Genomic DNA, 17,071 nt, shown 5'->3' with positions numbered 1-17,071 from the left:
TGTGCAGGTAAAAAGGTATCTAACGCTTAAACCAAAAAAAAAACAAAAGGCTAGTGCCGCTGCTAAAAGGCATTGAAGCTTAGGGATGGCTATACAGAACGAAATTATAAGTGAATTATATTTGTGAAGTGAATTATATTTATATAGCGCTTTTCTCAAGTGACTCAAAGCGCTTTACATAGTGAAACCCAATATCTAAGTTACATTTAAACCAGTGTGGGTGGCACTGGGAGCAGGTGGGTAAAGTGTCTTGCCCAAGGACACAACGGCAGTAACTAGGATGGCACAAGCGGGAATCGAACCTGCAACCCTCATGTTGCTGACACGGCCACTCTATCAACCGAGCTATGCCGCCCCGGAACTGGGCGGCATAGTAAACAAAAACAGAATGCTGGACGACAGCAAAGACTTACAGCGTGTGGAGCAGACGGCGTCCACAAAGTCCGTCGTCCGTACATGACAATCAACAATGTCCCCAGAAAAAAGGATAGCAGCCGCACAATTTAAATAGTCTGGATTGCAAAGCAGGTGCGGGGGAATAGCGTTCTAGGAAACATGATCCACGGTTGGTTGTGGTTTGAAATCACATCCAGTGAGAACGACTTTTTATCGTCAAAATCGGCTGCTAAGTTTATTTTTTTTACGTTTTCTGCTGGCGGTGTTCCGCGGGATTTTTTTCAACGAAAAAAATGTGCCCTGAGTCAGAAAAGGTTGAAAAACACTGTGTTATATATTCAGTCGTCGTCTTATTTTATCATGTTGTAGTGATGGTTAAAGATATTCTCCAAGCAGGACTTCCTTGCTGGGTCAAGGGCGAACGCAGCTAACAACAACAAGCGGCAAAGCAGGTTCCTGTATCTTCACCGCTGAAATCAAGTTGATTAACTTTCTACAGCCTAACTTTTCAATGCACTTCATTTTCAACTCCTGCCTCATCCATAATACATCCCCACGTCGGTGAGACTTTGATGACATTTTAAAAGGTAACAGCAGGATGTATAATCGGGGCTGGTGCAGCACTTCAGGCTAAGACTGATATGTAAGACTGATATAAATGCTCAACAGCTGTCCAGGGAGAGGGGAGATTAACTCATGGGGATGGGTCAAATGCAGAGGGTAATTTCACCACACCTAGTGTGTGTGTGACTATCATTGGGACTTAAAAGGCCTACTGAAATGAGATTTTCTTATTTTGACGGGGATAGCAGGTCCATTCTATGTGTCATACTTGATCATTTGGCGATATTGCCATATTTTTGCTGAAAGGGTTTAGTAGAGAACATCGACGATAAAGTTCGCAACTTTTGGCCGCTAATAAAAAAGCCTTGCCTGTACCGGAAGTAGCAGATGATGACGTCCCCGGTGTGAGGGCTCCTTACATCCTCACATTGTTTATAATGGGAGCCACCAGCAGCAAGACCTATTTGGACCGAGAAAACGACAATTTCCCCATTAATTTGAGCGATGATAAAAGATTTGTGGCTGAGGATATTGATAGCGAAAGACTAGAAAAAATAAATAGATAAAGGTGATTGCATTGGGACGGATTCAGATGTTTTTAGACACATTTACTCGGATAATTCGGGGAAATCCCTTATCTTTCTATTGTGTTACTAGAGTTTTATTGAGATTAAATAGTACCTGATAGTGGGAGGGGTGTGTCCACGGGTGTCTTGACGCCAGTCTCTGAGGGAAGTCTACGGCAGCTGCATGGACAGCACAAGCTCAGCTGATCTCCGGTAAGAGACGACTTTTTACCACAATTTTCTCACCGAAAACTGCCGGTTGACATGTAGTCGTGATCCATGTTTGCTTGACCGCTCTGATCCATAGTAAAGCTTCACCTCAGGTAATTTTAAACAAGGAATCACAGTGTGTTTATGTGGCTAAAGGCTAAAGCTTCCCAACTCCATCTTTCTACTTTGACTTCTCCAATATTAATTGAACAAATTGCAAAAGATTCAACAACACAGATGTCCAGATTACTGTGTAATTGCGCGATGAAAAGAGACAACGTTTAGCCGCAAGTGGTGCTGTGCTAATATGTCCCCTCCAACCAGAGACGTCACGCGCACGTGTCATCATTCCTCGGAAATTTAAAATTGTAATTTAGTAAACTAAACCGGCCATATTGGCATGTGTTGCGATGTTAATATTTCATCATTGATTGTAAATTATCCGACTGCGTGGTCGGTAGTAGTGGGTTTAAGTAGGCCCTTTAATTTCCATCCTTTAATTTTTCCATACTTCTCCTCTTCTTCTCCATGCGGCGCTGACGCTTCTCCTCGCGCCTCTTGGCCTCCTCCACCTCCTGGTGCTGCCGGCACTTGTGAAAGTTCTCCACCACCACGCCGACAAACATGTTGAGGACGAAAAAGCTGACGATGAGCAGGAAGGAGATGAAATAGAGCAGCATCCAGGGGTTGTTGTTGGTCACCGGCTGGGAGAGATGAACAAGTTAGGACGGTTATTTTGGCCGGATGTTCCTTAGCGGGTGTTGTCGGTTGTTTACCTGTTGGTCCACAGCGACAGCATCCAGGCCGTGGTACATGATGTTGACCCAGCCGTCCTTCGAGGCCAGTACAAACAGGGACATCAGAGCCTATCACGTGTAAGCATTTGAAGGGTGTAAATATACACTTCATAGAGAAATAGATAGTTAATGACTTTAATTTAATTTAATCATTTTACACTTAACACAAAACCAAATGGCACCGACCTGACCCAGGTTGTCGAAGTTGTACTTATGGTGGACCCACTTGTAGTTGGCTTGCAGACAGTCGGATTTGTTGGTGATGTTTTTGACATCCGGGCCCAAGCAGTAGAAGAACTTGCCTTTAAACAGCTGTCGGGGAATCGAGACAATGAGGCAAGTTAAATAAGGGTTATAATATTAATAATAACAATACATACATACATACAGTCATACATACATACATACATACATACATATACATTTTAGGGCTGTGAATGTTTGGGTGTCCCACGATTCGATTGAATATCGATTCTTGGGGTCACGATTCTATAATATCGATTTTTTCGATTCGATTCTCGATTCAAAAACGATATTTTTCTGATTCAAAACGATTCTTTATTCATTCAATACATAGGATTTCAGCAGGATCTACCCCAGTCTGCTGACATGCAAGCAGAGTAGTAGATTAAAAAAAAAAACTTTTATAATTGTAAAGGACAAAGTTTTATCAACTGATTGCAATAATGTTAAAGTGTTTTAACTATTAAACGAACCAAAAATATGACTTATTTTATATTTGTGAAAATAATGGACACTGTTGTCAAGCTTATGAGATGCGATGCAAGTGTAAGCCACTGTGACACTTTTTTTATTTTTATAAATGTCTAATGATAATGTCAATGAGGGAGTTTTAATCACTGGTATGCTGAAATTATAACTAATATTGATACTGTTGTTGATCATTTTCATTTTCGTTTCACTACTTTTGGTTTGTTCTGTGTCGTGTTTGTGTCTCCTCTCAATTGCTCTGTTTATTGCAGTTCTGAGTGTTGCTGTGTCAGATTTGGTTTTGGAATTGGATCGCATTGTTATGGTATTGCTGTGTAGTGGTTTGTTGGATTGATTAAAAACAAAAACAAAACAAAAAAATATATATTATTATTATATATATATTTTTAAAGACATTTAAAAAAAAATGAATCGATTCAGAATCGCACAACGTAAACGATTCGATTCGTATTCGAATCGATTTTTTCCCCACACCCCTAATACATACATACATAAAGTTCATCCGACAATACAGTGATGACATTGAACAGTGCGCAGGTATTTCAGTTAGTTATGAGATCACCAATTACACACCCGTATTGCACGTCTCCCGTGTTGAACTATCCCAATATTGCACTCCTTATCATTATGCAGATCCCGCGCTGCGCGTAGGGACCTGGGATCAGTGGGGGGCCCAGGTTTGTGTTAATTAGCGCATCTAAAATGTAAATTAAGGAGTGACATGGGGGGGGTTCTCTCGGGAAGCAATCGGACTATTCCGGACAAGGCGTGAATGTAGGAACATATTTATTTCCCAAAACTCAAAAAGGTACAAAAAACGGAAAACAACCCGTAGGCAACCGTGCCTATCGCACGCGTAAGCTGAAGCAAAAACTTAGGACATGAAACTATAGACATGAAACTAATATCCAAACTATAGCATGGAGCAACTAGCATAAATGTGGAATCAGACATGGAACAAGCAGCATGAATTAGGTAATGACGCCAGGACGACTGACTGGCAAAGACAGGCTTAAATAATGGTCTTCTTGATTAGAGCAAGTGCGTGTCCCGAACACCAGAGGCTGGTGAAACCAATAAGTCGCCATGGTAACCAAACAAACAAGGGAGCGCAAACAGGAACTAAAAGAGTCCAAAAAATAACAAAAACACAATCCAGACCACAGATCATGACACTAATTTCCTTGGGTATTTGCATGGTCCCAGCTGGTGCAGCATTAGTGACAAAAAACAAACCAAAATTACTTGCTTCAAATCCCAGCAGGTGATGCGACAAAAAAACTTAAATTTGTCAATAAAATCAATGTATTGATCTGACTGATTTGTATTACCACTTAATGATCATTGGTATTGAAGTGAATTAATGAACTCATATTATGTTCTACGCATGGTGAATGCCGGGTTTAAGTAAATAATGCTTGAGAAGTAGCCTTAGTTTGACATTTGCATGGGGACTGCAATTAGCTCTCTCACAAGAAGAAGCAATAAAACTAGAGATAATATCGGCAGTCTGATATTATCGGCTGATAAATGCTTTAAAATGTAATATCGGAAATTATTTGTATCGGTTTCAAAAAGTAGAATTTATGACTTTTTAAAACGGCACTGTACGGAGTGGTACACGGACGTAGGAGAAGTACAGAGCAGTTGAGTCTCCCAGTCAAACTTGCCAACCCTCCCGATTTTCCCAGGAGACTCACGAATTTCAATGCCCCTTCCGAAAATCTACCGGGGCAACCATTCTCCTGAATTTGTCACGATTTCCACCCAGACAGCAATATTGGGGGCGTGCCTTAAAGGCACTGCATTTTGCGTGCTGGCCCATTCACATTATATCTACGGCTTTTCACACACACACAAGTGAATGCAAGGCATACTTGGTCAACAGCCATTCAGGTCACACTGAGGGTGGCCGTCTAAATAACTTTAACACTGTTACAATTATGCGCTACACTGTGAACCCACACCAAACAAGAATGACAACATAAACACAACAGAACAAATACCCAGAACCCCTTGCAGCACTAACTCTTCCGGAACACTACAATATAATCGACCCACCCACCTCAACCTCCTCATGCTCTCTCAGACAGAGCTTGTCCCAAATTCCAAGCTTCTGTTTTGAGGCATGTTAATAAAAAATGCACTTTGTGACTTCAATAATAAGTATGGCAGTGCCATGATGGCATTTTTTTTTTCATAACTTGAGTTGATTTATTTTGGAAAACCTTGTTACATCGTTTAATGCATACAGCGGGGCATCACAACAAAATTAGGCATAATAATGTGTTAATTATACCACTGTATATATCGGTAATGGTTGATATCGGAATCGGTAATTAAGAGTTGGACAGTATCGGAATATCGGATATCGGCAAACATGCCATTATCGGACATCTCTAAATAAAACCAGGCTTCGGAATGCAAAATTTATAGCTCTATGGTATACATCTTTTGTCCTCTACACACAAACATCTCCTCACATGGTCAGGGTGTCCTGTCCTGACTTAGCACACACCCAAACAGAGAAAGAAGGAATATATAACCGATGGTTTGGCTTTTTTATGTTAGGAGTCCTTCATTTTTTGACGGGAGTTCCTCCAGGTACTGCAGACCTGTTTAATGACACTCGCTTGTATTAAAGTGAAGTGAATTATATTTATATAGCGCTTTTTCTCTAGTGACTCAAAGCGCTTTACATAGTGAAACCCAATATCAATTTTTTACATTTAAACCAGTGTGGGTGGCACTGGGAGCAGGTGGGTAAAGCGTCTTGCCCAAGGACACAACGGCAGTGACTAGGATGGCGGAAACGGGGATCGAACCTGCAACCCTCAAGTTGCTGGCACAGCCACTCTACCAACCGAGCTATACCGACACCCCGCCCCCCCCAATAGGTTGCTCACATATGCGGTCCTCTCCAAGGTTTCTCATAGTCATAATAGTCACTGTCACCGACGTTCCATTGGGTGTGAGTTATTCCTTGCCCCTATGTGGGCTCTTTACCGAGGATGTCGTTGTGGATTGTGCAGCCCTTTGAGACACTTGTGATATAGGGCTATTTAAATAAACATTGATTGATTGATTGAAGCTACTTTTTGTTCAGCAAAGTGTCTCTGGCTTCTCTTTGATCTAGTCGGGGGTGACAAGACCATAAATACACTTCAGTATCTTTAATGATGTCATTGGGAGTTTATTTGCATGCAATGAGCACTTCTACATTTCTATTTACAGAAGTATTTTTTTTCAAAGAAATATTGCCTCCCTAGAACGGGGGTCGGCAACCCGCGGCTCTAGAGCCGCATCTTTAGCGCTGCCCTAGTCGCTCTCGGGAGCTTTTCCAAAAATGTATGAAAAATGGAAAAAGATGAAGGGAAAAAATATATTTTTTGTTTTAATATGGTTTCTGTGGGAGAACAAACATGACACAAACCTCCCTAATTGTTATAAAGCACACTGTTTGTATTAAACATGCTTCACTGATTCAAGTATTTGGCGAGCGCCGTTTTGTCCTACTAATGTTGGCGGTCTTTGAACTCACCGTGGTTTGTTTACATGTACAACTTTCTCCGACTTTTTAGGACGTGTTTTATGCCACTTTTTCTGTCTCATTTTGTCAACCAAACTTTTAATGTTGTGCGTGAATGCAAAAAGGTGAGTTTTGTTGATTTTATTGACTTGTGTGGAATGCTAATCAGACATATTTGGTCACTGCATGACAGCAAGCTAATTGATGCTAACATGCTATTTAGGCTAGCTATATGTACATATTGCATCATTATTCCTCATTTGTAGCTATATTTGAGCTCATTTAGTTTCCTTTAAGTCAGGGGTGTCAAACTCAAATACAGAGTGGGCCAACATTTAAAACTGAACAAAGCCGTGGGCCAAGGTTGAACAAATCAACCTTTTAATAGGGACCCAAACAAGTTTTGCATTGAATATTGAACAAGCAAGGCTTAAATAACTTTATAGTGACGTGCAAAATGGAGTTTCAAATACTAATAATTAAAAAACATCATTGGCATATCAAATAAAATTTAAATAAACATTGAATGCCTCTTTTCTATTTGTGCCCTTCTGAGGTAAATATCCAAATAAACTTTTTCCACAAGCTAATAATAAATTTGAAAATAAAATAATAATGAATGAATCAAACATTCAAGCCTTGAAGTAGCAAGAGAGTGCAGGAATAAAACGTTAATGATGGGCTTCACGGTGGCAGAGGGGTTAGTGCATCTGCCTCACAATACGAAGGTCCTGCAGTCCTGGGTTCAAATCCAGGCTCGGGATCTTTCTGTGTGGAGTTTGCATGTTCTCCCCGTGAATGCGTGGGTTCCCTCCGGGTACTCCGGCTTCCTCCCACTTCCAAAGACATGCGCCTGGGGATAGGTTGATTGGCAACACTAAATTGGCCCTAGTGTGTGAATGTGAGTGTGAATGTTGTCTGTCTATCTGTGTTGGCCCTGCGATGAGGTGGCGACTTGTCCAGGGTGTACCCTGCCTTCCGCCCGACTGTAGCTGAGATAGGCGCCAGCGCCCCCCGCGACCCCAAAAGGGAATAAGCGGTAGAAAATGGATGGATGGACGGATGATTGCTCAGTTTGCTACACTGATTAGCTTTAACACTGAATATGGAACAAGCAACACTTGTATAAATCAACTTTCAAAAAACTAATTAAAAAACATCAATGGTATATTAAATAAAATAAAAAAAATAAAAAATGTAATACCTCTTTTCTATTTACAATTTTCTGAGGTAAATATCAACATTAACTTTTTCCACAGGCTAATAAATTTCAAAATAAAATAACAATGGGTTGGGGGGGGGGGGTTGGTGGTAGCGGGGGGTGTATATTGTAGCGTTGCGGAAGAGTTAGTGCTGCAAGGGGTTTTGGGTATTTGTTCTATTGTGTTTATGTTGTGTTACGGTGCGGATGTTCTCCCGAAAAATGTTTGTCATTCTTGTTTGGTGTGGGTTCACGGTGTGGCGCTTATTTGTAATAGTGTTAAAGTTGTTTATACGTCCACCCTCAGTTTGACCTGTATGGCTGTTGACCAATTATGCATTGCATTCACGTACGTGTGCATACGAGCCGCTTACATTATGTGACTGGGTCGGCTTGCTGTTGGATGGAGGGAAAGCGGACGTGACGCCCCCAATATTGTTGTCTGGGTAGAAATCGGGAAAATGGTTGTCCAGATTTTCGGGAGGGGCACTGAACTTTGGGAGTCTCCCGGGAAAATCGGGAGGGTTGGCAAGTATGAGTATTAGCGGTGAATGCGGTGTTACAGCGGGCCAACTCTAATGTTAATTTCATATTGCCTCAAGGCCCAAATGAAATTACACGGCGGGCCAGAGTTTGACACCCATGCTTTAAGTCCTCTTAACTCAATTTATATCTCATGACACACTATCTGTATGTAATATGGCTTTCAATTTAGTTTTGCGGCTCCAGACAGATTTGTTTTTGTTTTTTTGGTCCAATATGGCCTTTTCAAAATTTTGGGTTGCCGACCCCTGCCCTAGAAGAATCTCTTAATTTAGTTCTGTGAAAATAATTGCATAAAAAGTACAATCTATATCTGGTTTTAAAAAGAACACTATACAAATTAGAATTTTGACCACACAAAAGCATAACTTGTTTTGAATTACAGTATCTCTGTCATTTGTATTGATTAATTTCTTTAAAAAGTAAGAAAAAAAAATCTGAAATAATTAATTAAATGTTTAGGCCATACATCATACCTGGACGCCCAGAATGCCAAAGATGATGAAGAAAGCACAGCAGATGAGGACAATGTTGCCGATGGGTTTAAGGGAGGTAATGAGGGTCTCCACCACCAGCTTCAGGCCTGGAGCTCTGCTAATCACCCTGTAGGGAACAACAGAACAATAAAATATTTTTAAAACTCTTACACTGGATCTCTTAATAGTGTTTCAGGCAAACAATTGTTTGAAAGTAGCATAGAGAAGAGCATCACACTACTGATGCTGTGTCTGTCGATTCCATTCAGACTGTATCATTGAACAGTGCTTTGCCTTTACTGCACCTGAGGGGACGCAAGGTTCTCAGCAGTCGGAGCACTCGGAGCACGCCCAGGATCTTAGCCCCGCCCGCCATGGACACCACGATGTCAATCAATGATACAAAAACCAGAAAGCCGTCCAGGATGTTCCAGCTGCTCCGCAAATATGCTTGCTCCCCCATGTACAGACCCATGGAGACCACCTGAGGGTGAAAAAGACAGCAAGAAGGGTGACGCCTGGACGACTACGTTGACAAAGAGTTGCATTACATCCAAAGAGGTTCATGAGGTTTTCCAAAAATTAGGCAATTTTGTTATTCTTTTAGCTGGATATGTGTTTTTATTTCCATTTTTTTTTTTATTTATGGAAATAAACACAGGCCTGGCTATAAGAATACCAAAATAACAGAATGAGTAGCATTGTTTTTTTGTCTGGGTACAGACTAGGTTCTTTAATTATTATATATATATATATATATATATATATATATATATATATATATATACACACACACACACACACAAAATAAAGAAAACTCTATATATACAGGACTGTCTCAGAAAAAGAATCTGTGGGGTATTGTGAAGAAGAAGCTAAAAGACACCAGACTCAATAATGCAAATGAGCTAAAGGCCGCTGTTGAAGCATCCTGGGCATCCATAACACCTCAGCAAAGCCACAGACTGATTTCCTCCATGCCACGCCGCATTGATACAGTAATCCGTGCAAAAGGATTCCCAAACAGGTACTGAGTGCATTATTTGACATTTTTAAATATTTGATTTTGTTTTACGGTTATAAATCTTCTTTTTTTACTTGGTCTGAGGAAATATAATTTTTTGAGATAGGATTTTTGAGTTTTCTTAAGCTGTATGCCATAATCAGCCATATTAAAATAATAAAAGGCTTGCAATATTTCAGTTGATGTGTAATGAATCCAGAATGTATGACACTTCCATGTTTTTAGTTGCATTACAGAAAATAAAGGATTTTATCACAATATTCAAATTTTAAGACAGTCCTGTATTTATAGAGGTTTCTTTATTTTCATGACTATTTGCATTGTAGATTGTCACTAAAGGCATCAAAACTGTGAATGGACACATTTGAAGTTATGTAAAAAAAAAAGGTGAAATAACAGAAAACATGTTTTATACTCTAGTTTCTTCAAAATAGCCACCCTTTGCTCTGATTATTGTTTTTCACACTCTAGGCATTGTCTCGATGAGCTCTCTGATTAGTGCCCAGGAGCAGGTGAGTGTCCCGAACACTAATCAGAGGCAGGTGAAAACAATCTGCAGTCATGGCAACTAAAACACAAACTTAGGGGCGCTCAAAACAGGAACTGAGGGAGTCAAAAACTAAAACATCATCGGGGCCGTGGATTCCGACAATACTAGTTCTATACATCATTCTTAAATATGTTCATGTACATACAGTAAGATGTGTGATTGAAAATAATGTTATTGAGATTAATCCTAATTGGGGGTTAAATCACCAAAATGATTCTCGAGGGCAGCCGCCGTTGCTGCTCACTGCTCCCCTCACCTCACCTCCCAGGGGGAGGAACAAGGGGATGGGTCAAATGTAGAGAGTAATTTCACCGCACATAGTGTGTGTGTGTGACTATCAGTGGTACTTTAACTTTCACTTTAATACAATTCCCTTCAAGAAATAAGTAGCTTTAAAAAAAAAAAAAAAAAAAAAAAAAGCCTTTCACCCAAAAATGGTTCATAGTTTTGAAATGTAAAAATAATACCCTTATAACCCCAAAATATGGATTGCTCTTCATAAAAATTACTCAAAAATTTAACCCAACTCTCTTAACTCATAAAGTGCGTCATCAAAATAATCCAGCATTTTTTTGTGTGTAGCTGGGAGTTGAAAGGCTACAATAGTGTTGTAACAAAACCAATATTTCGGTACCGGTACTAAATCTATTTCGATACCTTTGGTACTTTTCTAAATAAACGAGACCACCAAAAAAATAGCATTATTGGCTTTATTTTCTCCAAAAATCTTAGGGTACATTAAACATAAGTATCTTATTCCAAGTTTGTCCTTAAATAAAATAGTGAACATACTAGACAACTTGTTTTTTAGTAGTAAGTAAACAAAAAAAGGCTCCTAATTTAGCTTCTGACATATGCAGTAACATATTTTTTCATTTATCATTCTATTTTGTCAACATTATTAAGGACAAGCGGTAGAAAATAAATGATTAGTCTACTTGTTCATTCACTGTTAATATCTGCTTACTTTCTCTTTTAACCTGTTCTATCTACACTTCTGTTAAAATGTAATAATCACTTATTCTTCTGTTGTTTGATACTTTAAATTAGTTTTTTATGATACCACAAATTTGGGTATCATTCTGATACCAAGTCGTTACAGGATCATACATTGGTCATATTCAAAGTCCTTATGTGTCCAGGGACATATTTCCTGAGTTTATAAACATCATATAAATAAATAAAAAACAAAAGATGTTGTGATGCCAAAAATTATCGATGTAATCAGTAGTCTTGACTAGATACACTCCTGTACTTGGTATGATTACAGTGGATGTTAGGTGTAGATCCACCCATGGCGTTTATTGACATTGTGACGCCGGTGAGCTACGGTGTGTAGTGGAAAATGTTAAGCTATTCCCCGTCCTGCAGGGATGATACTTTGTTTGTCGCCCTGGAGACCAGGATTAGTGATTTAAAAGTAGCTAAAACACTGCAGACTGCGGGTGGACGTTAGCCGCGAGCTAACTAGCCATGTCTTAAAGCACCTCTTCCGGGTGTTTCAGTGTTATAACTTCCCCTTTATCTTTAGTTTTTAAGCGTCCGTTCTCCCTTTCCGTGTCTGCGTGTAAGGACTCCGTGATTGTGCGCTGCCAAACATGCTCTGTTGCTTGTAAAACTCAGCAAAGTCACAAAGTGACTTCGATGCAGGCGCGGGACCGTTACGCTTCAGAAGGGGTATAGTACCGAACATTTTTCATTAGTTTGGCGGTACTATACTAATACCGGTATACCGTACAACCCTGGTCTACACTGGTACATCCGCTTGTGATTTACAAACACGTGCAATCTGCAGGTTTTTAAAAGAAAAAAATAAGCAATCAATCAGTTGCGCATTGCAGCAAAAGTGCACAACCCTTAAATAATCACCCAAAAAAACCCACAGTGAAATATCGAGCTGACCACTTCATCATGCGCCTTTTACTTTCGCTGCATCTTGAATACACAAACTGAGCTCAGCTGTGGAGTCCTGCAGAGAGATGAATGCTGCACACACCAACATGTGTTATTTAGACACACAGGGCTCAGACACAGAGGGGTAACATACAGCGGGGGTCAACAACGCGATGCCCGCGGGCACCAGGTAGCCCGTAAGGACCAGATGAGTCGCCCGCTGGCCTGTTCTAAACATAGCTCAAATATCAGCACTTACCAGTGAGCTGCCTCTATTTTTTAAATTGTATTTATTTACTAGCAATCTGGTCTCGCTTTGCTCGACATTTTTGATTCTAAGAGAAACAAAAATCAAACAGAATTTGAAAATCTAAGAAAATATTTTAAAGACTTGGTCTTCACTTGTTTAAATAAATTCATTTATTTTTTTACTTTTCTTCTAATAACTTTCAGAAAGACAATTTTAGAGAAAAAATACAACCTTGAAAATGATTTTAGGATTTTTAAACATATATACTTTTTTACCTTTTAAACTTGTTCCTCTTCTTTCCTGACAGTTTAAATCAATGTTTAAGTATGTGTTGTTGTTTTTTTTGTAAAGAATAATAAATACATTTTAATTTAATTCTTCATTTGTTTTTTTCGACAAAGAATATTTGTGAAATATTTCTTCAAACTTATGATTAAAATAAAAAAAATATATTCTGGGAAATCTAGGAAATCTGTAGAATCAAATTTAAATCTTATTTCAAAGTCTTTTGAATTTATTTAAAAAATAAAAATTCTGGAAAATCTAGAAGAAATAATGATTAGTCTTTGTTAGATATATAGCTTGGTCCAATTTATTATATATTCTAACAAAGTGCAGATTGTATTTTAACCTATTTAAAACATGTCATCAAAATTTGAAAATGAATGTTAATCAGGAAAAATGACTAATGATGTTCCATAAATTATTTTTTTTATTTTTTCAAAAAGATTCAAATTAGCTAGTTTTTCTCTTCATTTTTTTCGGTTGAATTTTGAATTTTAAAGAGTTGAAATTGAAGATAAATTATTTTTCAAAATTTAATTGTTATTTTTTTCGTGTTTTCTCCTCTTTTAAATCGTTCAATTAAGTGTTTGTTCCGTCATTGTAGTCAGCTGGAGGCGTGCGTGTCTTAATGAAATTAAACAATGGATGTCCGCTAACTTTTTACAACTCAACGCCAAAAAAACGGAAATGCTGATTATCGGTCCTGCTAGACACCGACCTCTATTTAATAATACAACTCTAACATTTGACAACCAAACAATTAAACAAGGCGACACGGTAAAGAATCTGGGTATTATCTTCGACCCAACTCTCTCCTTTGAGTCACACATTAAAAGCGTTACTAAAACGGCCTTCTTTCATCTCCGTAATTTCGCTAAAATTCGCTCCATTCTGTCCACTAAAGACGCTGAGATCAGTATCCATGCGTTTGTTACGTCTCGCCTCGACTACTGTAATGTATTATTTTCGTGTCTCACCATGTCTAGCATTAAAAGATTACAGTTGGTACAAAATGCGGCTGCTAGACTTTTGACAAGAACAAGAAAGTTTGATCACATTACGCCTGTACTGGCTCACCTGCACTGGCTCCCTGTGCACTTAAGATGTGACTTTAAGGTTTTACTACTTACGTATAAAATATTACACGGTCTAGCTCCATCCTATCTTGCCGATTGTATTGTACCATATGTCCCGGCAAGAAATCTGCGTTCAAAGGACTCCGGCTTATTAGTGATTCCCAAAGCCCAAAAAAAGTCTGTGGGTTATAGAGCTTTTTCATTTCGGGCTCCAGTACTCTGGAATGCCCTCCCAGTAACAGTTCAAGATGCCACCTCAGTAGAAGCATTTAAGTCTCACCTTAAAACTCATTTGTATACCTTAGCCTTTAAATAGACTCCCTTTTTAGACCAGTTGATCTGCCGTTTCTTTTCTTTTTCTTCTATGTCCCACTCTCCCTTGTGGGGATCCATTATGGATTGAACTTTCACAGTATCATGTTAGACCCGCTCGATATCCATTGCTTTCCTCCTCTCCAAGGTTCTCATAGTCATCATTGTCACCGACGTCCCACTGGGTGTGAGTTTTCCTTGCCCTTATGTGGGCCTACCGAGGATGTCGTAGTGGTTTGTGCAGCCCTTTGAGACACTAGTGATTTAGGGCTATATAAGTAAACATTGATTGATTGATTGATTGATCATTTATTCTCTACAAAAAACCTTCCGTGAAAGGAGAAAAAAAGTACGACGGAATGACAGACAGAAATACCCATTTTTTAAAATAAATATAAATTTATTTATTAAAGGTATATTGAGCAAATTGGCTATTTCTGGCAATTTATTTAAGTGTGTATCAAACTGGTAGCCGTTCGCATTGATCAGTACCCAAGAAGTAGCTCTTGGTTTCAAAAAGGTTGGTGACCCCTGATGTACAGCCTGGCCGGGGGTGGGCTGACAAGTCTGCGGCTGCTTGACGGCGCACGATTGGTTAATAATTGATCGTGGGAGTGCATAATGGATGGCCCACTTGTGCCAAAGAATCACAGGGAAAACAGAGACGTGCAGAGAGGATGCATGCAAGGTATGGGGGGGAAAAGGGGAAGCAGACGGAACATGCGCGAGGAGGGATTAACTCCGTGCAGTGAATGGCCATAACGGGCACCAGGTCGTAAAGTGTTACCTTGAGTGTCATCTCGCTCACAAAAATGGCGGTAAAGATGTAGTTGGAGATGGTGAGAAACACTCTTTCCTGAATTAAAAGAGACACACAGACAACGAGAGAGATTCGCAGTTAAAATAAAATAAAAAAAGAACAAGAGACGATGCGACAATAAGGAGTAGTAAAGTCTTCCTTATAGCCCCTTTTATGTCATAAAAGTTAATTAAGCCTGAGATTGAAGTTATCGCCCGACAAACGGCCTCTCGGAAGGAGTAGTCGCTCATGTTGGGAGTCGGTTCACGTAACATTTTAACCGGATCGTCAGAAGCCGAGACAGTTTTCTGTGTTTTGTTTGTGAATTCATAAACGATATGAATATGTATCATATCGGCTGGAATGGTTGCCACAGGAGTCTCCTCCAGTTGTCTGCTTGGACTTTGACGAAGTGAAGTGAATTATATTTATATAGCGCTTTTTTTCCAGTGACTCAAAGCGTTTTACATAGTGAAACCCAATATCTAAGTTACATTTAAACCAGTGTGGGTGGCACCAGTGTTAATTTTGTTGACTAAAAATGTTTGCATTAGTTATCATTAACGATGTAAATTTTTGACAGCAGTTTTTAGTTTTGTTTCAGTCAGTCTTTTGATGAAAATATATATAAAGAAATATATTTCAGTCTTTTAAACTGATTTAGTTTTAGTCGACTAAATTCCTTGACATTTTTCAGTACTGTAATTTTACCAAAATGACAGTAATCTGCATCGACCGAAATATAAAGGATAAAATATAACGCGTCTTTGAAGTTGTCTTTAAAACACTTTTATTAAGGTTATTGCAGAGCATCCACAACAAGATCTGTCGTTGGTGATAACTAAGACAAACATTTTAAGTCAACACAGATAACACTGGGTGGCACTGAGAGCAGGTGGGTAAAGTGTCTTGCCCAAGGACACAACGGCAGTGACTAGGATGGCGGAAGCGGGGATCGAACCTGGAACCCTCAATTTGCTGGCATGGCCACTATACCAACCTAGCTATACCGTAAACTTTATTGATCCACAAGGGAAATTGTACCACAGTAGCTCAGTTTTTCAAAGGATTCAGAGGACAATGCAGGTATTAAATAGACTTAAAATGTACCATAGTAGCAATATAAAATATAACATATATGTTAGGCTGACCATATTCTAAAATGGCAAAAAGAGGACACATATATGCGTGCTAAGGCCGAGACTATAGGTGAATATTTGCCAATGATACTTGAACTTATATTTATAAATAATATATTTTGGCAGGGAATTTTGCCTATCGTTCACAATCATTATGAAAGATAAGAACATGTCTTTTTTGGGGGGTGGATTTTAAATATGATTAAAACAACCCTTAGAAGATGCACCTAATTGGAGTCACCATTGTAGCCTTAAAAGCCCTCTAAAACAACTTCCAAACCATCCATCAACGTTTTATATATTTATATACACAGTGCAAGTCTATATATAATGTAGCAACAGACATGTTCATAGCAATACGTAACATGTTCACTATTTACCGTATTTTGGTCATTTTAATCATTGCCGGAACTAATTATTCAACGCATTTATTTCCGTTTCCATAGCAGCGCACGTCAGAATTCTGGCAACAACCCCGAGTGTGTTTTAATCATGGCAGATTCTGTACCAGACAACAAAAACAGCTATTTTTGGACAGCTATTTTTGGACGAATGAGGATTTCCAACTTTATCATTTTGAATTTGAATTTACGGAGGATGAACTGCTGTTTCTGTAAACGAGTACTAAAGCAGAGTGAGATGTTGGAGCAGACAAAAGGCAAGAAACTAAGGTGGAAGTGAATCGAAGCTGCCAAATGTGTAATTTGGAGCCGAGCTATATTGACATAA

General features: G+C 39.1%; 1 protein-coding gene across 2 annotated transcripts in view; it reads right to left on the bottom strand.

Annotated features, from left to right (window-relative positions):
* cacna1ia (calcium voltage-gated channel subunit alpha1 Ia) overlaps positions 1-17,071 on the bottom strand; it is a 520,467-nt gene that overhangs the window by 80,942 nt on the left and 422,454 nt on the right. For both annotated transcript variants that reach the window (XM_061885398.1, XM_061885399.1), the window contains exons 20-25: positions 15,192-15,260; positions 9,320-9,498; positions 9,015-9,141; positions 2,720-2,845; positions 2,513-2,602; positions 2,248-2,440 (exon numbers count right to left, since the gene is read on the bottom strand). In XM_061885398.1, the coding sequence (XP_061741382.1) occupies positions 2,248-2,440; positions 2,513-2,602; positions 2,720-2,845; positions 9,015-9,141; positions 9,320-9,498; positions 15,192-15,260 (784 nt within the window). The remainder of the gene's footprint in view (positions 1-2,247; positions 2,441-2,512; positions 2,603-2,719; positions 2,846-9,014; positions 9,142-9,319; positions 9,499-15,191; positions 15,261-17,071) is intronic.

The sequence above is a fragment of the Nerophis ophidion genome, linkage group LG23 (genome assembly GCF_033978795.1).
Source record: "Nerophis ophidion isolate RoL-2023_Sa linkage group LG23, RoL_Noph_v1.0, whole genome shotgun sequence".
NCBI lineage: Eukaryota > Metazoa > Chordata > Actinopteri > Syngnathiformes > Syngnathidae > Nerophis > Nerophis ophidion.
The sequence above is the reverse complement of the archived record's forward strand: the minus strand, read 5'-3'. Positions and strand labels throughout refer to the sequence as shown.